The sequence below is a fragment of the Lissotriton helveticus genome, chromosome 3_1 (assembly GCF_964261635.1).
Source record: "Lissotriton helveticus chromosome 3_1, aLisHel1.1, whole genome shotgun sequence".
Taxonomy (NCBI): Eukaryota; Metazoa; Chordata; class Amphibia; order Caudata; family Salamandridae; genus Lissotriton; species Lissotriton helveticus.
The window spans coordinates 1,010,703,539-1,010,729,809 of NC_136061.1; the positions used below are offsets into that span (position 1 = coordinate 1,010,703,539).

The window sequence follows — 26,271 nt, forward strand, 5'->3', positions numbered from 1 at the left end:
ATAGACAAAGACATTAAGTCTACTCTAGTTGACCTATTAGCTTTCCCAATTTCTGACAAAGCCAACCAAGTAATTTCTCTAAGGCACATATGCGTGACCTCACATGACAAAGACAAGGCATTTTTCTCTTTTTTTTATTTACTGATCCATGATGATAGACACCACCTAGATCGCTGAATGAAAAAAAAATGTGCAAAAGTGCTTTATGCATTGAGGAGCAGTCCAACAGCAAATAACAGCTGCCAGCACTCCAAAAATTATAAAAAACACTTTAAAAAAAAGTTCGACCTAAAGGAGAAGTGGAAGGGGGAAGCAAAGCTAAGTGGACAGGAAATTGAAAGCAACAAGGATGGGCAGGAGGGGGAAAGCAATAGGGAATGCTCACGAGGTGGAAGCAATGGGCAGCGAAGGGAAAAGGGAGCAACAGGGAGTGGAGGGATAAAAGCAGCATACAAAGTAGAAGAGCACACAAGAGAGCAAGTAGCATATGAGGGAGATAGCAACACAGAGCAGGGGTCAGATATTTGGCGAAGGGAGAAGCCCTCGAGGGAGACAGTTGGAAAACACATGCAGCACCCTCATGGAATGTTTAACCAAATAGAAAAAATAGTTTGCTATAAGTGGTTAGTAGAAGGATACGAACCAGTAACTCAAAAGGATGGTAAGAGGCTATGCTCCATGGGAGGGACAAAGACAAGATGGACAAGGTGCGACAAGATGTGAAGTCAAGCAGTAAAATAAGAAGAAAGCAAATAGAATGGTAATAAAGTCAATCAATGGTAAGCAATTGGCGAGTTTGAAGCCCACTCGAAGTTATTTTTAAGTACACAATAGGTCTTTCGCAACCTGACCACTGGAGTAGCCTAGTAGATGAGACATAAAATGGAAAGAGCACTAGTGGTGATGACTCAAAATTGAAACACGTAAGTTTTACTGAGAGGTATGTTTCTTGAAAAAGTCAGTGATCACTCTATGGACAAAATGTATCTTCCAGTTGACTAGGTCATAACACTTGACAAGCATGCCAAGAGGGGTGGTAAATGGTTACATTTCTGAGTATATTGGAATGTGATGACTATGTGTGAGAGAGGAATCAGAGGTGTTGATTGTCCAGAGGTGACTTGTAGGCGGGAAGGGGGCCAGAGTAAGGCTGAATGTCAGCAGAAACGTGTCATCTTCTGCTGCCATACGCACTATAATAAATGAGTTGATATGTGCAAATAATCTCTTGGCATGACTAGAGTTGCAAACAGAGGATAACGTGTATGTCTGTGTGTGTATATGTGCAGGGTCGGACTGGGAAAGAAAATAGGACCAGAAACCAAAATAAATAAAAATGGCCCTTAGTAGTTTTCTAGATACCTGAAAAAGTTGCCCATTTTTTTCAAATTGGAGCAGTTTGAGACTTGGAAAAAAGGGCTATACAAATGTTTTCCGAGGTGTTAAGACTGCATAGGTTTTAGCTTGCTTATCAGGGCAAATCAAGAGTAACCAGGAGACCATAAATCCGGCCCATAAGCAGCCAAATAATTGACCCACACACTGACCCTGTCAGACCAACATATATTCCAGTCCGACCCTCTGTGTGTGTAGGTGAGTGTGTGCAAGCGCGTGTAACAGACTGCTTCCTATACATAACATTTAAAATGTAGTTTTAGCTGTACCTCCAACTCCATAAATATATTGAATGCAGGGAGAAGCCATCTCTTAAATGGATGTCATAAGTGGTAAATCACCATGCACTTATTTATTTCTATTTGAAGAACGCTGCTTGTGGTTTAGCAGTTATTCCAAACACTGTAATTTGTCTTTCACTCTTACACGCATGTCATGATTGCTAAAAAAAAAACTCTGGTGTAAACGGGATAAGAGTCGTCTTCTAGTAAAAAGAATCCTCAAGAATTCTTCTAATGTGGAATCAAATCGCTCAGTAAAATGCGCTTAAATTTACCTTTAATACTAACAACCGCGGCATAGGGATTACGCAGGATGAGCGAACTTCTAAATTTCACTTTTAAGTAATCACCACCAGTGCTCTTTTCATTTTATGTCTCATCTACCAGGCTGCAAAAGTGGTCAGGTTGCGAAGGCACCTGTAGGTGCACTGTCTGTGATATAGGCGTGTTTGATTGAATTTGATTTGGATATGGGCGTGTGGCGTCTTCAAACCGCTAATCTGGCTTATTCTCAGCACATCAAATTTACGGCAATGTGACTTAAAAAAATGAACAGACCACGTGCATTTCAGCCCTTTCCGAAATTAATTTGTATTTCCTGTTCTTTAAGTCAATAACCATGTGAACCTTAACGAGCATTGGAAACTCCGTCTCACACACACTCATATTTACCCACAGACATAGGCCTAATAATAAATGCAATCCCCACTGGGTCGATTCTCCCTTTACTCAAACCTTCAAATGAAGAAAGCGGGCTATCTGAGGCTATTTTTCAGTCAGACTTGGCAAGCACAGCAGAATAGTTTACGATAGGAGAAGCCATCCAATATCTGTCACGGTAATCAGGATTCCTGCAGGTCAACGCGCGCACACACATGCCAAAACATACAAACAGGCATCTATGTGTGTTTTACAGATTGCCTGTTGTTAGGAAGCAAGCAGTTCTGGTTTTGTCTGCAAAGCGGGACATGCTTTCATGAATAACATATTGTTGCTAAAAACCTATTTTTAATACTTAATATATCATGGCAGACAAATGTTATGCTTCATTAATGAATGCAACTGCCAAGAAGACAATCGGTGTTGGTGGTCAGGTTGTGTGCCTTTTGATCTGAATCAGCGGAGTTGCCGAGATGTTTCCTGTTTGCTGTCATTCCCTTCTACTTTCCCACAGGCAGCAGCTGCACGGGGTTCAGTTTTACAGCTTGATTGCTTGGGCCATACACCCTAAGATGTTTACAGTCAGTGAGTCGGGTGCCCTTTCATCTCGTCCAAAGGCCTCAACAGACCGTTTTCAGTCAGAACGGCTAGGTCAGTGGCAGGAGGTTGTGTTTCCTCTACGACAAAACTGTGTTACATGCACCGAATTGGATGTTTTGTGCCAATAAATATAGTTGTTTGGTTGTTTGGTACTTTCGGCCGTCTGTGCTGTGTGAGAATGCAGCCAGGGTTTGCTGTCTTTGTCATTGGCAGGGCATGCTCTGGAAATGATCTGTATTTCGCAAGAGCGCACAAAGATGTGAATACTCACAAACATTGGACCTTGGTAACAATGCAGGCCTATGCCTCAAGACTGAAATACTTTAACAAAGCTTATCTATGTTGTGGAGAAGCCATGGGTGTGTACTAGACAATGGGTGAGTACTACAACCGTGTTACTCGATTAATACTGTGGGATGTCTGAAAGGCACGAAGTTAATCGGAATATGTCAAATAAGAGAGGTCGCGAGGGACTGCGGCACTTCAATGAGTAGTAAGTGTGTGACGCGCCGCCATTTTAGGTTTCTTCATTGCGAGGGTTCAGATGTTTATCGGGTCCTCGCTTTCTGTAGTATAATAATCAACCTGGAATCGCCTTTCCTGCATGAAAAGTGGAATCAACAAGAGAAGTGACTGTGTCACAATGCTATTTTGACTCCATGCTGAAAACCTCATGAAGATCCTCGTTTCTTGCGATAAAATGGAAGTAGGCTTGAAGAAATGGCGGCGTTTCTGAACACGAGGACTGGAGCGCTCTTGAAGGCTTTGGGGTATGCAGCATTATCGCTAGTTTATTTTAGTACTGCCCCATGTTTCAATAATGTACTCAGAACGGGTTAAGTGCGCTGTAAGCTATGCAAGTGTAGTCTGCCAACGCACTGCTACATATGAATGCATTTTATTAATGTTGCTATCCATGGCTGCCCGAGTGTAACCTGTTTGGATTAAGTGGGGCACATTCCACATATATTATTATAACACGGAGATATGGCAGTTGTGTAGTATTCAAATGCACCATCGTTTCATGGTTTGATACTGTTATTGGTGTGCATTGCATTCATGTTGAATGTTGACAAATAAACTACCAGGTGGCATCAATGCACATCATGGAGTAATGCTAAAACAGCATAACAGAAGCTCGACGCAGAGCACCGAAGATATTTCAATTCTAAACTCTGTGAAATGTGGCCCTGGTCAAAGCACAACCAACATTAAAAAAATAATAATAAAAAAACAGAATGCCGATTTTTAAAATAAAAAGTTAAAGGGGAAGCACATTGAGGAAGTGTATGAAGTGGGCGACAAATCCGGGAACATATGCGTTATTGAAAGACTTTTCTCCCTCCTGTCACCACAATCCCACACTGATGGCTAACATGTCTTCTAAAACCCCACAAGAAGGCCGCAGTGCAATGCTGTCAAACATACAGCTCTTCCTTGGCGCCCTCTTTAACTTGAATTTCACCACATAAGTGTTAACAGCATTGAGCTCATGGTCAATAAAACCAAAACATGATTTGGACCCGCAACCTCAGCAGAGAGCGTTCGCATGAAAATATACAATTTAAAAACATAATAAGACAAAAACACAGTCTGAAGTATTCCGAAGAGTTCTCCACAGGGAGGACGACACGGATGAAGTTCCCATTGTTCATTTATAAAATGACAACTGGCAAAGGGCATACAACAATAGAAACAACGATAATTTAGTAGAGAAATCATTCATGTAACACGATTTTTGTAGGGAAAAAAATCGATGCAGTGAGTGTGGCTTCATCATTATTGTGAACGTACTGGAGATATTCTGCAACAACGTAACGTTCCTGACACACGACACTGACAATAATAGAAGGCCGACTTGTGTCGCGCATGAACGTGAGGAAGCTCACTGGTTACGTCTTGACAATGTACAAATGTACGACAAAATCATGGTATACATTGCATAGTAGTATTGCTGGTATGCTTATTATTTAAACTAAGGCACAGACAATTGCAGTATTTTACCTAGTGGTCCCACACCACCCCCGCATACATACATACACGAGTGTGACATATCTAGTCTGAATTACAGTGTCTTACGAACACATGGGTAGCAGATCTAACAGCTTGTTTAGAGTGCATTAGACATAGACAAGCCATGGGCAAAAGGCACAATATGGCATAAACACCAAAACAGCAGGAAAGGATTTCAGAACGCCTACGAAAAGTATGATTATAAATATTTCTATTGCGATCAGCGCCTGCGCTACTTCAGCGAGAGCTGCGGCTGGCAGTCCTCACAATCACAATGTGACTTACGTCCTCAAGGATCTATAGGCAATCATAGGGAAGCAAGTCTGCGGCCATGGCTGTACGCCTGCGCTGAGATTACAGGGCCTCGCTGTGTGTATTCAATAGGTAGTAAATAGTGCTGGCAAGGAATCAGTATCACGTTTTTTAAAATTAAAATTAAACTAGGCTTCATGAACACATTTACATCTTGATTAGAGCGGGTGCGCGTGCCACGTATTAGACACTATCCCAAGCCCCAAGCCCAGTACCCTGAGAAAAGCGGAAAGCAGCTTGTGCTAGCAGGCAGTGTGGCAGCCAGGAAGGTCCCGCACGACAGAGAGGGGCTTATGCTTACAGCTTCCTGGCGGTCGGCATGTCAACAGTGTCTTAAACTCCTGAAAACTGTCATTATTTGGCCTCGCCGTCCCCCGCGTCTTCTTGCACATCCCCCGCTTCCTCGTCCGCCTCCCCTTCCTTTCCCTCCTCGGTAGAAGTTGGGAATTTGTCCTTGTTGTTCTCCTTCTTCCACTTCATCCTTCTGTTCTGAAACCAGATTTTTACCTGCCTCTCGGTGAGTCCCAGCGCGTGAGAGACCTCGATCCTTCTCTTTCTGGTCAGATAAGGGTTAAAAAGGAACTCCTTTTCCAGTTCTAGCGTTTGGAACCGGCTGTATGTCTGCCTTCCTCTCCTCCTGCCAGGGGCTGCTACCAAAACAAAACAAAAACACACATTGGTATGGAGTTGTACCCAAGAGGTTGCGGCTTGTGTGCGTGGTTCCTGTTCTGCCCGCGCATGCATGGCGTGTTGGGCTGCTAGAAGCAGTATGTGTGTGCAGGTCGCTTGCTTGCGCGTGTCGGCGGTGCATGCACAGTGTACGGATGTTTGCAGTGTGTTTATGCTTCTTTCTGTCTGCGTGAGCGCGTGTACGAAGATATGCTTTGTGCGGAGAGTGCGCGCGTCTACCAGTGTGCGTTGTGCATGCATGCAGTGTGTGCCTGCACGGGAGTAAGTGTGTGTGTGTCGGGGTGTCTGCTGTGGCTAATCTGCTCTGGCTCTCTGTGTGTTTTCTATTTAGCAGCCTGCAGCCGCAGCTCCATGAAAAGTTTTACTGCTAAAGCGAAGATGAGGAGCGAATTTTACAGCCTCCAACCTTGTGGTCTCATCCAAGGGAACATTTGAGAAGGAGACGAGTTCTGGTTTAAGTGCTCTGGGTCCTCGCCAACGTGACCACTGGACGATTTACAGTCGGGATACTGCAGCAGCTCGGCCTCCGGCTGGCTCGTAAAAAGCGCCTGCCTCTGTAAGTTATCGTATCCGTAGAGCCGGGAGGGGTCCCCGTGGCACGCCATGCCGCACGGAGCCTGCGGGTAGCCGGCCGGGCTGGGGCCGGCGCTGTGGTAGAAGTCCTGCACTGGAGGCGGGTGCTGCTGAGGCAGCGGCGGCGGCTGCTGGAAGCCGGCAGCGCTGCTGCTGCTGTAGAGCAAGGCGGCGTGCCTGCTGCTGCCGCCCACATCTGCAGAGAAGGGGCACTCGTAGAAGCCCGGGTTTATGGGCTCCGCCGCCTTGTACTTGGAGTACAGCGGGTTCACAAAGTACGAACTCATCCCAACAGCCGTCAAAAGTCCCAGACACAGTAGGCGAGGGCTGACTGCAGCAGTAACGCAGCCAACTCCTGTCGTGTCAGGCAGCCCAGCGGAGCATTCACTTCGCGCTCATAGTGCCCAACGCGCTCCCAGGCAACGTGTGTTGACCGGTGCTGGATATAAATTGCTCTGGGGTGACCTGCCTCGCTGCTTTTACCATTTCCTATTAGGCACACTGTGAAAATGTTCGTATAGTTCGGGGAATCTTTGGCTTCGGTTTACATTTGCCGCTCCCGAGGCTAGAAACTACCCCCCTCTGCGCGCTGAATACATTTAGGAGCACCGGCTTCAACTCAGAGATTGGCTCTAGATAGGCGGCGGAAGGATATGGAACCATAGCGCAGGCCAGTGAAGCGTGCACACAGGCCGCGTCACCCAGGCAGGGAGAGAGCTGCGCCGTGCTGCAGCCCCGGGGCCTACGCTCTGTGCCCGACCCAGGGCCAACAATGCAGTGCTACTGCTGCTAGTGGAAACACACGCTGCTGGAGAAACCGACCTTTCGAGCACACACTTTGCAAAATGATTTATTCGGCGCTGATAATACACAGAATAATTCTGCTGTTCATCTGATATTTCTCGACTTTTAAAGAAAAGCATTCCTAACTGGTTTAAGAAAACGGCAATACCTTGACTTTAGGGGAGGGGGCCTAGCCTACGCCTTTGTAACGAAATGAACGTTCTGCCCTTGAGCTTTGCACGCATGGCTGGAATCCCAACTTAATTGATACCTAATGAAAACCGTGGCTATGAATACATTTTCCATCATTTCACACTTGACAGACGGCGTTAGTGGAGCACAAGAAATCGACTCCAAGGGAAAGACAGCAAACAGCGTAGCTGCAAGACGGAATGTAGGTTAAAACAGAATCCAGGGGAAGGTCAACTCAAATGAACCCAAGGCCGCGTGCTTCCCCATAACTGTGCGAGTGCACTTTATATTAAAACCTCGCACTGCCCAAAAGCTCCCGATGTAAATATGAACTGTGTGTTAGTAACGTTAATAATGGGTTCATGCTTGAAAATGCTTTCGCTTTCTCTAAGGCACATGGTGTCTAGATAAAAACATAAACATTGCTCCACACTATCACAACAGGATGATCTTCAAAAAGGTGTACCACCCACATACAGCCGCAACAGTTAAACATGCCCTCTAAATCAGGCTGGGGCTTTCAAGTCCATCCCTATTCCAATGAAAATCCCGCAAAAACACTGGATTTTGCTTCCCATGACCGTGTAACTATTTCATAACTTATTTGTGCTTCGCTCCCGCATCCTTATTTGTTCCTACAATCAATCTTTCTTTGTTTCTTTCTTTTTCACTCTCAGATACGAACTGAATTTAAGTCATGCCTTACACTATGGACACATTCCGATTTTCTACGCTTGCATTACAGCACATTATTAATAACCCGCAGTATGGAGGCAGAATAATAACTGCAAATTGAGACAAAGGCACCAGGGTCAGTCGTTACATTTGAGTACATTAGTGGGTAGCAAAGATGACTTGGGTTCTAGTGAGCTGCCTAAACTAGGCCCATGCACGTAATGTAACCGTAAATCGTCTGTTCTCTTCCAACCTACAATGCAAGGAAAGCAGTCAACCACAATCAGTTAAGCACGAGCCGTCTTCAGATTGGTGTTTTTGGGTCGCAATGATTGTGCATTATGAATGTACTGTTGGCAACCGGTGCAGGGGAGTGCTCGAGAGAAATTCACGCTTCAGCCAAACATTAGCGGCAAGGTGCAGTGCGCCCCCGTCTAGCCCAGATTTTCGGTTAATGCGATGTGGTCAGTTAGTGCCAGTTGCATGGCTCTCATGCAGCAATTGTTCAATGAAACTACACGGAAGGCTCGGTGGAGTCTGAACTTTTAGGACAAAACATTTTTGAAATACTACAAATAAATACATAATTTGATACCTTAGATACGTACCACCGTTCATTCTAATTTCTGTTTACAGCAGTGTCTGTTTTATATATTAACTATGTACAAGTTGCTAGTTGTTCTAAGTCATTTAGGGGGCATGGGTATTGTTTCTTTCTTTTCAAAAACACTTAGATTCCTGTAACATTAGTATTCACATACTGACGTTTTACTTTGGCTAACTTACATTTCATTTTTAATTAATTCCGTGAAATAAGTTTCTTTCTTTTCTTACATGATCTTTGATCTTTTTTATTAACGCAGACACGAGAATGAACAGAAACTGTTCAGATCGCCAACACACAGAACTAGCACATAATAAAAATAGAACAACATTGCCCCCTAGTGGCGAAATAAATAGTAGACCAACCATTATTCTTCCACCACGTATGTATGTTGTGTTTATTTTCAAACAGTTCATATTGGGTTAAATTATTTCTGAGGACATTCAGTGATGACACAGATTGTACTAACATGACATATAGATGAACAATTAAAGGAAGAAATACACACTGTACAAAATAAACTAAATATACAAAATAATCTATACATGAGAGGTAGACTATTGAAGCACCCTATTTTTCTTAATTATTATTTGCGTGTGTCGAACAACACGACATATTCATTTAAGCAAGTGTTTGTGAGTACACTTCAAAATAAATATCTATGTAAGCAATCATATACATACACACACAAACATATGCTTATATATATCCAATAGGCAAATATTAGATGCGTGGGCGTGCCTTTTGCCTCTGTGTGTGTACGTGTGGCCAATTTCTTTAATCTGAAATACATTTACTTTCAAATTCTGTATATATAGAGCTGGCAAACATATATCTAAAAATGTATGTAGGTCTATTTTTCTAATCACGTATTTAAAAACGCATCTATACGTATCACAGACACTCCCTCTCTCTCTCTCACACACTCTCTCTCACACACACACACACACACACAATATTGCACTCATGATACAGCAATTGAATGGGACACACACAGGACACCATTTGCCTGGTGTGATGTGTATGTATGCATTGGCATTTAAAAATCAACGTGAACCGAAACACCATGTATTTAAAGTAGCTGTATTAATAAACTCACATTTCTACAACCATCGTGCACACTCGTAGATTGTACCTTATATTATAAGGCGTATAAAGGTAAACAGCTTTTCTGCTGGTCACGATTGCTCTTAAATGTGTTTTTACCCTACTGATGCATTCGCACCCTGAATCCTGTTATTGTTAACAAAGGAAAAATGCATGACACAATCGTTATACTAAGATGTGGAGTGTGTAATATGCTAGTTATTACCATGGTTGAGGGAGGAGAGGGGAATCGTGGCCCATTCCAGGCTTGATATCTAGACAGGAGTGGCCCCACCACACTCAACAAGGGTAAAAGCACAGTACAGTCAGCACACACACACAAACACACACCTTCTCAGGTAACATGCAAACATAAACATGCGTGTACGTAAAGATAGTGAATCTGCAAGTTATGGCTGAATATTATTTTCCATTGAACGACTTCATTTTGTTTCACTTTCAACTTTGGCTTCCTTGCATAAGTCTGAGGGAAAATGTACACTTGCCAAAATTGTGCCCAGTTTAGGATGGCATGGTGTGCACACACACCGCCCCCTACACACCTTCACACGCACATTCCTTTAGTTTTGTAACACATGCAAACATACACATGCATGTATGGAGAAATAGTGACTCTGCAAGTACCGGCTCAATACTATTTTTCACTGATTGACTTAATTTTTTGTTACGATTTCAACTTTGGCTTCCTGTGATAAGTCTGAGTAAAAATGTGCCCTTGACCCCTGGGATTAATGTGGGCAGCTTATGATATTACCCCGCCCCCTTCCTCTCCCTGCCTCCTCACCACACACACACTCACACCCCCGGTAATTTCATAACACATATTTCACCACAGGGATTATGTAATTCCTGTAAATTATTTTCCATACTTTCTAAAATAACATTATTATTGATGATTCTTTCTGGATCTCCGTCCAGTGGGACGCATCGTCTCTGATTTCCTTCACACCTTCTTATTAGCCTGCATGCATGACCCTGTACTTAGCTGGCAGGAGCACCAAACCGCCCTCCTAGGCTTTGCCATGCTGCTTTGCTTTACCACCATTATCTTTATGAGGGGTTACTACAACATGAATATTCTAATTAAGCGAATCATACTGAGTGCAGATTCAAATCTCTCTGTTTTAGGGAGAATGTGCTTCTTAACAGCAAAACATTGTTTCACTAGAAATACCTTTTGCTGAACCGTAAAGTTACAATATTGTCTAAACAGTGTATTTCACTAATTTCAATAAACATTTTGTTTGGAAAAAACACCTTTTCCCTGCTACCCTGGAACAAAATGAACATGCAGTAAAGCACTAGTAACACTGCATTATGGTCGAACACAGTAAACCGAGGGTCATGTAACTGTTTCAAACCGCTGCCCATGCTCCCTTCCACTTTATTATGTAGCATTGGACCTTAAGACACTGTTACCCGTAATGTATCCTCTACGTATTGCATGTTTGGCCACCATTATTGCATAAAAAGCAGCGGATTCACAAACCACATTTCATAAGGTTGATACCAAACCCATAATTGATTTCCCATAATTCCTGGAAATTGAGAAATTATTGCGAAATGTGTATTTCATTCATTCTGGAATTCCGGGCGGCAGAATGGGGGCTCGATTTGAGTTTCTCCTACCGATTCTCTACCCACCGCCTACATATCTCCCAAGCTTCAGGGTATGCTAAGAGAAAACACGAAGACACACTGTTCAGCATCATCTTTGCTCTATGTTTCAACATCATCCTGTTAAAGTAAACATGCCTGATCATTCTGATGCCACAGGCACTACATTGCTAGCTTCATCAGGCGAGAGCAGAACAGCTCTTCGCATATTCAGTCCGTACGTGTGTGCACCAAACAGCATACAGGAGAGAGCAGAACAGCTCTTCCCACAACCAGTCCGTACGTGTGTGCACCAAACAGCATACAGGAGAGAGCAGAACAGCTCTTCGCATATTCAGTCCGTACGTGTGTGCACCAAACAGCATACAGGAGAGAGCAGAACAGCTCTTCGCATATTCAGTCCGTACGTGTGTGCACCAAACAGCACACAGGAGAGAGCAGAACAGCTCTTCGCATAGTCAGTCCGTACGTGTGTGCACCAAAAAGCACACAGGAGAGAGCAGAACAGCTCTCCGCATATTCAGTCCGTACTTGTGTGCACCAAACAGCACACAGGAGAGAGCAGAACAGCTCTCCGCATATTCAGTCCGAACGTGTGTGCACCAAACAGCACACAGGAGAGAGCAGAACAGCTCTCCGCATATTCAGTCCGTACTTGTGTGCACCAAACAGCACACAGGAGAGAGCAGAACAGCTCTCCGCATATTCAGTCCGTACGTGTGTGCACCAAACAGCACACAGGAGAGAGCTGAACAGCTCTTCACATAGTCATGTCCATACGTGTGTGTACCAAACAACGCGTTTTCTAAAAATGCAGTTTGTTACATGAATTAGCTATTTTTAAACTCTTGCTTGCTTTACGCTTACCGCACGAATAAAATAAAAAGTCCTATTTTATCATTTTCCTACTTGAATGGAAAAAAAAATGTTATGCGAACTGACCTAAATTAGGTATGCATTATAAAAACAGGGTGGACAACGTCTATACGTGATCTATAAATGGTGCAACGACGCCACGCCAATGGCTTTAGGCCCCGCGTTTTATTTTCATATTATCATAGCACCATACGCTCTATTCGGCATTGTTGAACTATACACGCGTACTTTTTATGTTTTGTCTATCTCTCTATCTATCTATTGATCTATCTATCTATCTATCTACAGACACTCAAATATGAAACCTTGACTGACCTGCCTCTTTTTATTTTACTTCACATAACCCTTTAGCCTAGATGTAGCTTAAATTACCGATGTGTTCAGTTTGGGTAATGTGATCTGTTCTGTAAAAATATCCGTTTACTTTAGTCATGGACAGAGTAGTTTAGTAAGATTGGAGGTGGACTAAAATTACATTTGCTTTTCTTCATACTAAAACATGACACAATTAAGATCCTTCTTGAGCAGCGAGCTCTCAATAACAAGATGCACGCCCTGCTATAAAGCCTCACACTTTGCTTTCAACCGCTAAGAGTTCTCAGACCTAATCTTATCCAATATACCTCAAAGTTGGGAGCCCAGAAAAGACACAAAACCTCCTTTATGACGTCTGGTAATAGGAATGCCCACATGCAGAAACTTGGACATGTAAGTGAAATTCGAGTATGCCTCTGGTTTTGGGGAGCGTCTCTTCAGAGGCGTTCTAAACGTCTCCCCTTGATTTGTTTCTCAGACCTGGTGTAAACATTAGCTTTTATGGTCAGGCCAGATTCCTGAGGAGGAGGTTTGTCTGTATTTTTTGTTTTCCTCCGAACAGACAAAAAGCTCAAAATAAGAGTGTTTTCAAAGAGGGGCTCCTCTCCGTATCATAAACTCATTTGGCCCAGACGTCTAGCCACCTCAATTGCTTTATTGCGCTCAGCTCTTCCTGTTTGAAACAAATTCTGGGTATAGTGTTGACAATGAATGGCCGCACTTCGAGGCACCCCAGCTCGGTGACATTGCTCTTGTAGCATAATCGAAGCCACTCGGCTACCGAGGGAGATCAAGAATTAGCAATAAGCCTGGCACGGCCAATGTTAGCCATCTGCTAAAGATTAAAAGGAGGGCCGGTGCCCAAATGCCAGCCTTTCAGCAGTAGCGGGCTTCTCACCGGTATCTATGGAAGATACATTTCAATGAACTTCGTGTTTGCGAGCGCAATAAACTGCCTTGAGTTGGGGTGATGACGGCCGAAGAACCACACAAAGAGATGGCGCCACCTTCAAATGCTTCCTCAATGTGAACAGAAAAGGGGAAAGGGACACGTTCCCCCAAGTCTTCACAAATCTTAAAATCGTGATAAAAATAATAATCATTTCTTCAACGGGCTGCGGAGTATGAAGCGAAAAGTCACGAATATGAAATGCCGCAGGCGCAGCCATCTTTAACACATTGATGTTTTCATAAACCAATAACAAAATGCTCATTTTACAGCCCTTCAGTACATCACATTTTATGAACAATTTCTGCTGAGAGCGAACCACTAAACTGTACAATTGTATTTGAATACGTGTTCTTATATTAGTACCTCATCAAAACAAATAATTTACATCGATCCCAGTTAAATATTGTTGAAGCGCTATACACCTCTCGGCTCTCAAAAGCACGTATGTGTCCCGTCCGCCGTTCAAAACTCGCTATATTTTGAGCACTAGACCACTGTTCTCTCTTCGGAATTAGCGACTGTCCCTTTTCCTGGAAAATGAAGATTCTCTAGTCCCAGAATCGATGGGTCTCTTCACCGCTGAGTACAAGGCCCGTCGTAAAGCACTGCACTCACGAACAGGAAACTGAGCCCAGTATGCACGTACATGGAGGAGAGACTTCTGAGGGGAGTGAGCTGACGCCCGAACAACACACCCGCAACAAACAGAAAAGACCGAACCCACCTCTGAACTACCTCTTGATATGTGACTAAAAAAATCCAATAACTCAAAGCCGTTAAATAACATATCTCTTACAGCCCTACAGCCTTTACCGGGGCAAGGAAAATATATACGTATTTATGTACATAGACCATCCTTGTAGCACTTGTTTTTCCGGAAGTTAGAGACTTAAGACACTTTAAATAGCTGCGAACTGGGCGTATATTCACATTACTTTACTCTGATAAACGGAAAGAAAAACAAACAACAAAAATATATACATATATCCAAGCAATGCATACGGAAATATCAAAAACGTGAAAACGGCCTACTACCATGAAAAGACAAGGATGGCAAGTATTTGGCAGTTCGGGGAGCGAGCTGGGCAGTCCGGGCGGCCTCGCTAGTGCTCCTTGCTGCCCTTCTCCTTGTTCATCTTCTTCATCTTCATGCGCCGGTTCTGGAACCAGATCTTGACCTGGCGCTCTGTCAGGTTCAGGATGCGGGCCACCTCGTAGCGCCGGTCCCGGGTCAGGTACATGTTGAACAGGAACTCCTTCTCCAGCTCCAGGGTCTGGTACTTGGTGTAGGGGCACCTTTTTTTGCGAGTCGAGCGCGCGTGGATCCAGTTCGCTGCCGGGTTATCTGGGAAGCAAAAGAGTGGGGGATGGGAGTGAAAGATTAATAAACTCATGTGCACTGTGGGTACCCTCAGCATTCGCGGCTTTTCGGGAATTATCGTAAAGGGGGTGGGTGCGGGCGGCTTGTTTGCTGCTCCGCGGACGCCTCACCGGCAGAAGGCGCTTCTGTCAGTCATATAACTGGTTTATAGCAGCCCGGTGCTGCGGGCTCTATGGTAGGCGTCTAGACGGCTTTATAGGTTAGTAAAACTCTCTGTTTTGCCCACTCCGAGGCGCGCAGTTTCCGCAGTAAATCAGGAAGTTATTCCCACTCTTCCCCCTGCCTTCTCGGGCACTTACTTGAGTCAAGTTGCTGCGGCGGCTGCTTCTCCTCCTTGAGCGGGGCGCCGCTGCCGGCGCTGCCCGCCTCCGGGGCGGCTGCTGGGGACTCCTCCTCGGCCGCCGGGGGCTGCTCGTCGTCCAAGGCCGGGCAGGGGAACTCGGCCAGGGCCAGCCCCGGCTGGGGCTCGAAGGATGAGCACTCGCTCTTCTTGTCGGGCATGCTCTCGGGCTTGACCCCCGCGTACGGGTGGTGGAAGGCAGGGAAGGCTGCGGCGGAGGAGGTGGAGAGCGGTTCCAGCCAGGGTCGCACTGCATAGCGCCCACCGCTGGGCGCTGGCTGGGCCATGTAGGGCTGGTAGAGACCGCTGACGGCGGCAGCAGGCGGCTGCGAGTGCACCGCAGACCAGGCAGCCGGGAAGACTGCGGACTTGGGCGCAAAGCTGCAGGCGGAGAAGTCGGACGCCTCGGTGCCACCCGGGGCCCTGGAGGCCGCGCCGTGCCCCACCTGGACGCAGCGGGCCCCGTAGACCTCTTCGCTTTCGTGCCCCATCAGGGAGTCCACGTAATAGTTACTTATAGCGCCACTGGACGACATTTTAGGCTCCCCTCGCACTCATATAAAAGGTGACACTGTTAACTGTATGCGGTCCCCTCCCCGGGAACAATCATAGTATTTTGCAGGCTGCGCCCTCAACCATTGGCCGCCACTCCCACGTGATCATATTTACCAATACAGAGTAAATCAATGCGCTAAGCGGGGAGCCCGTGATTAAAAGTCACACGGTCACGATGCACACTTACAAGTGCGCCGGGGGTTTGTGCACCTTTGCCCGTGGCAGTCTGTCTGTCTGCGAGGGAGCTGCGGCAGGGGTGGCCGGGTCTGAAGATGTGCGGGTTCACAGCCTGCAGGGGGACTATTTCTTGACGTCTTTTCAGCAGTAGAGTCTGTCCTATTCAAGCATGCCGTTGAAAATGAGGTTATTTGGCTGTGTTTAGTTGTCATTGAAAAGAAAACGCAACAGTAACCTCTTAGGCGCGCAGCCTGGCCACGGAACTGGGAAGCACTAAACAAAACAACATAATTTACCAGTCACGGATAAGAAATCTACATGCCAATGTAAAATCGCCACATACCGGTGGCCCGTACACCAGAAGCATCGTGTATTTTTGTTTGGGATTCGCGCAAGTGTGTGTTTCGGTCTCCCTTTGTCATTGTTTTAAACTGTGCATCGTGTAAAAGTAGAGTACGGTAAGAAACAGGCGAGATGCAACCGTCATGTGTGATCGGGTTCAATAAAACGTTTATGGGGTGCATTTGATTATAGTTTAATGTGACTTTAATGATGAAATACAAAAGTTTAGAAAGCAGGAAAGTACCTAGTTTACAGAGCAGAGATTCAGCAAATCAATGTCCCCGATCCTAACCCGATGAGCTAAATATCGAAGAGATAGGCGTAGTGTGCAACTTTAACACGGCTGTGCGTGAGTGCACGCGCTCGGGCTGTACACGGCTGTGCGTGAGTGCACGCGCTCGGGCTTTTGAGACAAGAATATCTTCCTTAAACATATTTTTATTTGTACATTTTACCGGTGGCGTTTGTTAGAACCACAAACTAGAGTGCCACGCAAAACCCAATGAAGCCAAACACACGCAGTCCTTTATTCCGCCACTTTAGAGGCACCATAAACACAGTTCAAGACAACAACCGACATTTCACCTGTGCCTGGCATACTATTTTACCTCACGTATGTTCCACACGAGGTCAGAAAAACCCCCACCCCTCTACCGTCCTGACAAGAAGGCAGAGGGCCGGGGTTGGAGGCCTAGCGCATGCCATCTCGGTCTCTGGCAGTGGTACGCGCAGTCTTGATGAGCGCAGACGCAGACTACTGAGGGAATACTTCTTTCTTATGAATGGCGGGTGAACGCAGCACCCGTGTCTATATATATCCCGGTTCCGCTGTTGTTAATGTGCCGGTAGCCTTTAGCCTCGTCACTGGAACCGGTTTACACACGAACGTACTTTGTTGTATATTTCCATGATTTCACTCATACTGTTCGTTATCTTTTGAGCGGGCTGTACTGTATTGTATAGGTATTTATAGCGCTTACTACCCGAAAGAGGCACTGGAGCACACCTATGAAAGCAGAAAAGGAATTTTATTTGCCTTAAGGAACCCATTTTATTCACCGCACGTTTCAGAGGGTCACGTTTATGCACACTTTATCGACATGTTCTTTGGTAGTAATGTGAGATATGCACATTTATTCACAAAAGTGTTAATATCTATCTATCTATCTATCTATCTATCTATCTATCTATCTATCTATCTATCTATCTATCTATCTATCTATCTATCTATCTATCTATCTATCTATCTATCAGCAGTCTAGGAACACTAAACGCTCTCTCTCTCTGTATATATACACGTACACAATATATATATATACATATATATATATATATATATAATTATATAGATATACACACACACACATATATATATGTATATATATATACATATATATGTATATATATATATATATATATATATATATATATATATATATACATATATGTATATATACATATATTTCTCTGAGTAATCTGCCTGGAAGTGGACATAAAAGATAGATTTCAGGTAGATATAAATAGATTCCCGATTACGTAAATAAGCGCACATATCCAGTCATGTCTCCAGGCACCCCCTTATTATCATAATTGTACGTGTATGCATATCTAATGCATTATATATTACATAAAATCCTTATGAAATGGATTCGAAGAGGGATAACCTGGATGCTGAATGACATAGACACACTATTGCATCGATATGTTCGCGCACAAAGAAACACTCGCACATACTTCTGATGTATCCATGTATCGTCACCAGTTGGTCAGATTACCCTTTCTTGAAGTGGGGCACAGTCCAAATAGCAACAGTAAACTCGAAAAGGCACTCTACGTGTTTCTACCTGCGTAAGTTGTCATTGTCTTCAGAACACCTTCGCACCCAAGTGTTTTTTCCAGAACAAAACTAAATATTTTGAATGACATACACGAAAGAGTAAAGAGAAAAACCTTAGGAATATTCACTGCTGAGTGTCTTCTGAAGCGCCTCTCATTAGCAGCTGCTTAGGGTGAGAGGGCTTCATTGCCGTAAACGCCTGTGCTGTGCGTGTTCAAATCTCCCTGCACACTAGGCAAGCACTTCAGTCACATACAATTTGTGAATGCACTTTTCATGCTGCTCCGTAAGGATTGACATATGTGTTGGTTAGTGAGGGAAATGAACCCGGAACCGGCGTGTGCACATTTCCAGCCCGAATGAATCACCGACGCCTGTGAAATGCTGCCGGTATAGGGCAGTAAGCACACAATGACCTGTTTCACTGCCTCCCCAGCTCCGAACCACACACTAGTCACAACCGCTCGGGGAATAAGAAAAACTCCTCCAAGGCACACACCTCGCCAAATCTTAACAAGGGATATCTGAAATGTGGCGTCATTATGCTTGGAAGTTAGGTTGGTGGTCAAATGCATACTCAGTCTATGTGTCTGCAGTGGCTGTTCGTGTGTTCATCACATTGCAGTTCGCCTCTACACATCTGCCTGACCCTAGCAACTTATGAACATCAGCACCACTTCCAGGCGCACAGCAGCCTCAAATGCGCTCCTTTAGACGCTTGGCCCCCACTCTCTGGAGATCTCTCCCCCTTCACATACATAGCGACCCTGACCACCAGACTTTCAGACGTCTTGTGAAGACTTGGCTGTTCTCCCAGGTCTAACTCCCTCTGTCCTGTCTCCTGTCCCTTCCTAGGTATATTTCCCTTTGTCTTGTCGCCTGTTTAGTTTGGCTTTCAGCAAAACACACAAGATGATGGACGGAATGTTGCACAATGGCAAAACACTCACCCCCCCCAGTCACAGATCTGGGTTTAACCCATCGTTAGTTTGGCTTTCAGCGCTGGTACACCTCTTTGCCGAGGCAGCCATGCGCTTTATAGAAGTATTTTAATCTAATCTAAATGCAGCAATAGTTCACCTCCTATTATTTTTTGCGGAAAAAGAGAATCATTTACCGTAAAGTGTGTTCTTTTTTAACAAAGAGTTTCCTATTAAATTGAGCGAAAACGTTCATCAGCCTTTTAAAGCCAGAATACATCACAATGCGTTAAATTAAACAAACTATGTTAGTCCACCACGAATCACAACAGGCATGTTCATAACAAACAGACATCTCGTCAAACCGCAACTGGCGATTTGTGAAATGTAGAGACATTGCGTTGGAGTAAGTTGTGGTGAAAAGCACGCACACACAGGGAGTGCACATGCATTGGATGGAGATCAGGCGTCACTAAGGATATGCACAGCTTACTGCGTAAAGCTAAACAACAAACACAGATTGGGAAATGAGACCGTCAATTCATCAATATTTTTGCGTTGTTTCGTAAACTTAGAACGATTTACATACTCAGCGAAAACATCTGGCAACCTACAAGAAAGGTGATGTATACAACAACACATTCAATGGCACATACTGCGTCCACCAGACAGCAATCACCACGGCAGTAAGACTCTGCAAATCCAAACCTTCCCAAGGATGGGTGCAAGCTTGGAAAGTAAACCCAGAAGAAGAACTGGCCCTGCCTCTACTGACTAAACTGCACCCGGCAATATACTGCTGACGGCTGATAGCAAAACAATCACACCACAAACAACTTTGAAGCACACCTCGGGAGAATGCAGCCTTGGACGAATCAGCACTCCGCCTCTATCTTTTTATTTTTGGAATATTTAAAACGACCTACATATTATCAGTTATTTTACCAGCGTTTGTCAAACTGACAGAAGACCCCTTTCAGCCGTGTAACTGACGGATTAATTAGAGTACAATACATTTAATGAAACATACAACTTCCAAGAGCACACGAGTCACACCAAAACAATAACAAGCGACATGTGAAACGATGCAACATTACGTATGAAAGTAAGTAAGCGCTCAGACACCCTCGCACTGTGTGAGTCTGTTGTGGACTTAAAGGACTGCCTGTGGCCCAAGCACCATATTCGGCGATGCACACTCCAACACTCTATTACTAGTAGAAAAGTAATAAAAACACACTCTCCGACTGCTAGCAAAAGCAACAACAGTGACAGGACACATCTAGGCACGCGAGGCATCACAGAGCCAACACGGCACTCGTACTTTATTATAATGTATTATTTAGAACACTTAGAACTATTTACAATGTATGTATTTTGCTAGATTTTGTTACGACACTGTGACAAACCTTTCTGAGTCTTGTAAATAAAGACAGCAATGCAGCCTCCAACCATGCATGAGTCAAAGTTACACCGGAAAATCAAAGCGGCGGAAACCCAGGCATCCTCCAAACCCCAACATTGAAAGTAACAAGTTCTGGGTAATATGTACCAAAGTTAGGTTTGGACGTGGTATGAGGTCAAATGCACGTGCACTATTTGTGTCTGCAGTGGGTTAAGGGTGTGCATGTGCCCATCACACTGTGCTCACCAATACCCAATTTACTGTTGATACCAAAACAATAACAAGAGAACACCACCTCTGGGGCACAACGGCCTTTTCCGCATCCATACATCACTCCTATTTTTATTACGTGGAAGTATTGGAACATTTACATAAATTCGCCGTTTTTTTTTTTTTGCTTAAGTTTGGCTATCAAACTGGGGGAACTTTTTTCCTCACTTTATGCGACGAACCACACATTTATTGAAACATAGTCGTAAAGAAAGCCGAGTACATCACAAAATTTATTGCATTATACATGCGGAGAGAACATGCACGTGAATGACATTTTGCTGTTGGCACCACTGCTAACTACTCAACAAATGTTATGCGTCACAGGAAATTATTTACATAGAATACGACTTAAATATTCACTATCCTACCACGGACATTACCCAGTTCTGCTAAGTGGATAGTTACATGTAATGTGCTTTTCCCCATTTAAGATTATTTCCTTTTGCTAAAGTAATGAAATGTGTTCATAATGTTATAGTTCGTATAACAGCGCACATAAATACATCTCTCCAGTAGTAAAAACATGAAAAAGTCACATTGTGGGGATGTTCTAAAAGAGTTTCGAATAAGTTAAGTAAAAAAAACAAAGAATTCAATACAAGTTACCCTGCGTTACGATGGTAAAAATAAGCTGCATGTGCTAGACGTGTGTTCGTGTACGTACAGTCATGGTGAAACATATACACCGGCACCACTACGAGTAAGACAAAACGTCCCATTCTATGAGAGTAAAACGAGAGTGGACAGTCCTGTCCGAGTCCTTGCGGGGCGGCCCTTAGGAGAAGGTCAGGTTGGCGGTGAGCTCCCGGATCCGGTTCTCCCGGCTCATCTTCTTCAGCTTCATCCTGCGGTTCTGGAACCAGATCTTGACCTGCCTATCAGTCAGGTTCACGCTCTTACTGATCTCTAGGCGGCGCTCTCGAGTGAGGTACATATTGAAGAGGAACTCTTTCTCGAGCTCCAGCGTCTGATGCTTTGTGTACGGGCATCTCTTCTTCCTGCCACTCTTTGCAGTTAGCCAATTGCTTGTTGGGGTGTCAGACTTGATTTCCTCTATCAATAGTAAAAAAAGAAACAGAATATGTATACACGCGTAGATATATGTATTTATATATAACCGCATTAAAACACACCGTGGTCTTGGCCGCGAATTTACTAACAAATTCCAAAATCAGGCATTTATCTTTAGCAAGCTTTTAGTCTGGGATATCTCTAAATTCCTCAAGGAGAAGCTCCAGAACCTTTTCTTAGACATCTCTTAGAATCCCTCGCTGTATATTGCGTCGCTGACATTTGGAACTAGCCAGAAGAACCATTTACTATAAAATGATATGGGTTAATGGGCAAGTTCACAAGTGTGCCTTAAAAGGTACGGAGCCAAAACTATATGTTATTATCTCTTTTTCTTCTACCAAATGGAAAGTACGAAATGTGCGGATTTATATGGGAGTTTTCAACAATCAGACGGGCCAATGTTTTCTTTATTTAACCCAACACCGAAATCTAGATACCCAGAAAAATGTTTTTGTAAACAGGACATTTAAAAAATACCAGTAAATCTATTTTGGACTTCATATAATCGGAATGTAGCTAGTCAAATGCATGGGAAGTGCAAAAGCACAACTCCCATGGTAATTAACCCTGTTCGGATATAAAAAGCACTTACATTGATAATTAGGTCGCCCGTTTTATCTAAAATTGGGAATTGTAGCACCTACGTGGCTTCTAACGATTGTTTTCAGAAATCCAGGAGGTGAGATATTGTTTTCCTTACTAAATTCCTTGGATATCCCTAAAGGTAGACAACGATTTCCATCATGCTCCTCTGCCATATCAAAGGAGATATTTCACCGATCCCAATATATTTTTCCTAAGCAGTCTTATATAGACGTTGACATTGTTTCATCGACATTTACTTATTCTATTGTGTAATATAGGTTTGAAGGCATTCAATCTATACAAAGCTAATTTAACCAAAATTCTAATATCTGAAGAAAGGATTTTGCCCTCTTTTCTGATTTTCTCAATTTCTTTTGTTTCTGGGGAAGCCCTCTTTCTGTTTTTCGCGAGAGAAGAGAATACTAGGCATAAGTCGGGGGGGGTGTATGAGTGGTGGCCCTGCGCTGAGTGTACCTGCCGCCCTGTACCCAGATCTCGTTAAATGTTATGGCCGGGCTGCTTGTTAGCAATATACTGGCTTTTATGGGGCCTGAGTCTTTAAGTCGCACACAGCTCTGGTGTAAACTTTTATAATACCGACCTTTGCTTTCCTTCTCCAGCACTTCGGGGCTGGACGCCGAGCCCTCGGCCAGGCAGCCCCGCTCTTCCTGCAGAGTCACTTTGGGCTCCGGGCTCTCCACGCGGGTGGCTCGGGAGGGGTCCGGGCCGCTCGGGGCGTCGCCGCTCTTCTTGTCCATCTGCAGCTGGGGCTTGGCGCTGCCCCGGGGGTTCAGCTGCAGCATGACGGCGGCGCCGCTCTCGGGGCTGCTGCTGTACTCCTGCCCGTGGCTCTTGGCGCTGGCGTAGGTCTGGCTGAGTCGGAAGTAGCCTGGCACTGGCACCTCGGAGCTCTCGGCGGGACAGGAGGGCTCGGACACCAGCCTCTGGTAGGAGGGCACCTCGGAGGGCAGCAGCTTGGCCCTTTTGTCGGAGTACATGCAGCAGTTGGCCTCCTCCTTGATGCTGGGTGGGAAGGAGCAGGCAGAGACCTGCTGCTGCGGCTGCTGCTGAGGCTGCTGCTGTGTAACAGGTTGCTCCAGGCGACAGGAGCGGCCGGGGTCACTCCAGGTGTCCACCTGCGGGATGTAGGGGTGCGCGCTCATGCCCATGCCCTGGTGGCTCACCTCCCTCTTGGCCAGGGATGGCAGCAGTCCACAGGTCTGCATCCCATAGGAGCCCATGTCTGTGCTGGGCGGCATGTACATGCTGGCGCCGCTCGAGTAGAAGCTGTCACTCCTGCAGGCGCTGATCAAGGAGTCCACTAAAAAAGTATTAGCAGCAGGAGAGCTGTTTGGGAAGGACATTTTGGGGAGGAATTTGAGGGAGAGGGATGGTGTCCTTTGTAGGCTGACATCTCTAGGAAAACATTTCCCCGTGTAATTGTGAATGCCTCGGCACCACCACCTGACAGCCGAGCCAATGGGGTTTGAAAGTGGCCTTGAGCCGCCGCCACCCTCCCCACCACCCCGCGGGTCACGTGCTCCGGGGGCAGCCACGGGCCGCGGCGTGGCGGCGGCCAACAGCGACCCCTAGCAGGTCCGAGGGGAAGTGCGATCGAGCGAGCTGCCCGGGACGCGTACTGCGCTGTGTGGAGAGACCCCCTTCTGCTTCTCTCGTGGGTAGAAGAGCCACTCTGGGGCCCCTGACAGATCCGGGTCCAGCCCGAGGATCAGTGCCCAGCGGTGCCCACAGTCCAGCATCACTGGAGGTACAGAAGCAGAAAGAGGACAAGGCTTCGCACACACAGGCCTACGCCGCACACTGTGCATGTTTGCAGGCAACACAAGGAGAGAATAAACCCATACAGTGCAAACAGACATCTTTAAGAGATGTGCAACCCATGTGTCCAGACAAAATCTTCCTATCTCTGGGATATTTTACCCAGGCACTTCTAATCTACGATAAAGCCTACATTTTTCTAAAGTAAGAATTCCTTACATATCAAATCTTAAAACAGTCACAATTTCTCCTAATTATGCACCGTGGGTATCGGATTCCAGATGCAGAAAACATGTCTGAGCAGACAATGTGCACCTGTGCAACCTTCGGGGAAGTTTCACACACGGGCATCTCATGCCCCCACAGTCCTCAAAGCTGAAGTGTTTACCGTGCACCAACCGTGACTTCTCCCCCACAAACACCCCACATTCTGTGCACTTTGTGAAAGACCCGCAGCCTGGCAAGTGTCAGGTACAAAGGTGCCGCAATTTATGAATGCATATAAAGAAGATTCGGAGCAATCGATAGGGCTCTCATCTGCATTCCAGGGCCACCTGGTAATTTCCCTGCTTTCTGAGCCTTTTAAAAGAGTTATGCTCCCTCCTACTACAAACGAGGAGCTACTTTATTAACAAATCAATCGAGACTTAGTAAAGGACGCGATTAATAGATGGTATTTAGCATAATGGTGATATGAATTATTGAGAGTTGCACAGTTGATCCTACGCCCCCTCTGTTCACCGAGAAAGCACATTTTTTGCCTAGAGTAGAAATCATCAAACATCACATTAAAGACATCTCTTTTAACCACACTTTGTTTTATAGTAATGCTGAGTTCTCTAAACCTCCTTGCGAACGTTTTAATTGTATTAATTCCTAATCGGCGTAGCAATTTCCACCTCTATGAAAAGCACGCCCGGTCTTCTAATTATGAGCTGCCGATACATGTACAACATCAAAAAATACAAAATACCCCTCTTGAGCTTCAAAAACATATATCGATGCCTCTTCCCCTCATATACACTCACTGGGCGTATACAGAGTTAACGAGGATCGTTATATTTATATTTAAAAATATATATGTGTATATGTGTGTGTATATCATGTGTATTATATATATTGTTGTGTGTGTAGTTGTGTAGTTTACGCGTATGATCTGTAACATATTATATATATTATAGACACATTACACGCGCATACACCTTTTCTAAACACACACACATATTTGTCTCTATCTCGCTGTGTGTGTGTGTATAAATACTTAAATTATATATATATATATATATATATATATATATATATATATAATTACTTGAGTATATACACGTCAGACACAGCACACACAAGGCGTATCATAACATTGTAAATATATGCATATATTCCTAAGGCCTATGGAAAGGCATATTTCCTTAGACTTTACTTTAATTTTTCAAGGGTTTTCCGAGACTGACTTTCCACTTCATGTGCCCCCCCCCCTCCCCCCAAGGCGCCCCCTCTAAAAAAAAAAAAGCCCGCAAACAATAAAATGTCTGCTGCTGTGGCAATGAGACAGACCTTTTAAAACCTTCTCGCAGCTGTTCAAATACAACATCATTGTCAGGTTAAGAGCCAGTATCTTTTACAGCCACAATTTGGGTGCCTTTCTGGGATGCTGAACAGTGGAAATGTTGTCTCAGTAATGCCAGCCTGTTAAAAGTCTCACACACGGCCATGCCATAAGATATCCTGTGAGCTCTATTTTCTGACTTAGATGCCCACAAACACAGTTCGAGCGTGTGTGTTACTTGCATGTTTGCAAAGTTGCATGTCGTGGCGGTGGAATACAAACATCCAATCCGAAATAAATAACTCAAATGAAAGACACCCGAAACACATTGTGGTCTAGAGTTCACGGCTTTCCAATTCAGGTTGTTCTACGGAAATGTTGGGTATTTTCTGAGGTGTGTGCGTTATTTTCA

At 44.7% G+C, this 26,271-nt stretch overlaps 3 protein-coding genes across 4 annotated transcripts in view; all 3 read right to left on the minus strand.

The window, feature by feature from the left end:
* Positions 1-4,572: 4,572 nt before the first annotated feature.
* On the minus strand, positions 4,573-7,164 carry HOXD8 (homeobox D8). The gene is made up of 2 exons (XM_078681521.1): positions 6,358-7,164; positions 4,573-5,911 (listed from the first exon to the last, which is right to left on the minus strand). The coding sequence occupies exons 1-2, from the start codon at positions 6,809-6,811 to the stop codon at positions 5,616-5,618; spliced, it is 750 nt and encodes a 249-aa protein (XP_078537647.1). The 5' UTR covers positions 6,812-7,164; the 3' UTR covers positions 4,573-5,615.
* A 4,908-nt stretch (positions 7,165-12,072) lies between these two features.
* HOXD9 (homeobox D9) lies at positions 12,073-15,902 on the minus strand. Its single transcript, XM_078681522.1, has 2 exons — positions 15,326-15,902; positions 12,073-14,990 (listed from the first exon to the last, which is right to left on the minus strand). The coding sequence occupies exons 1-2, from the start codon at positions 15,900-15,902 to the stop codon at positions 14,749-14,751; spliced, it is 819 nt and encodes a 272-aa protein (XP_078537648.1). The 3' UTR covers positions 12,073-14,748.
* Positions 15,903-21,083: 5,181 nt separating this feature from the next.
* The window catches only part of HOXD10 (homeobox D10), a 142,006-nt gene continuing 136,818 nt past the window's right edge, over positions 21,084-26,271 (minus strand). The window contains exons 1-2 of one of the 2 annotated variants that reach the window (XM_078681524.1): positions 23,136-23,960; positions 21,084-21,928 (exon numbers count right to left, since the gene is read on the minus strand). In XM_078681524.1, coding sequence (XP_078537650.1) covers positions 21,651-21,928; positions 23,136-23,898 — 1,041 coding nt within the window. In that variant the 5' untranslated portion in view covers positions 23,899-23,960 and the 3' untranslated portion in view covers positions 21,084-21,650. Of the gene's footprint in view, positions 21,929-23,135; positions 23,961-26,271 lie in introns of those variants that run through there. The other variant, XR_013608751.1, reaches the window with a different exon arrangement.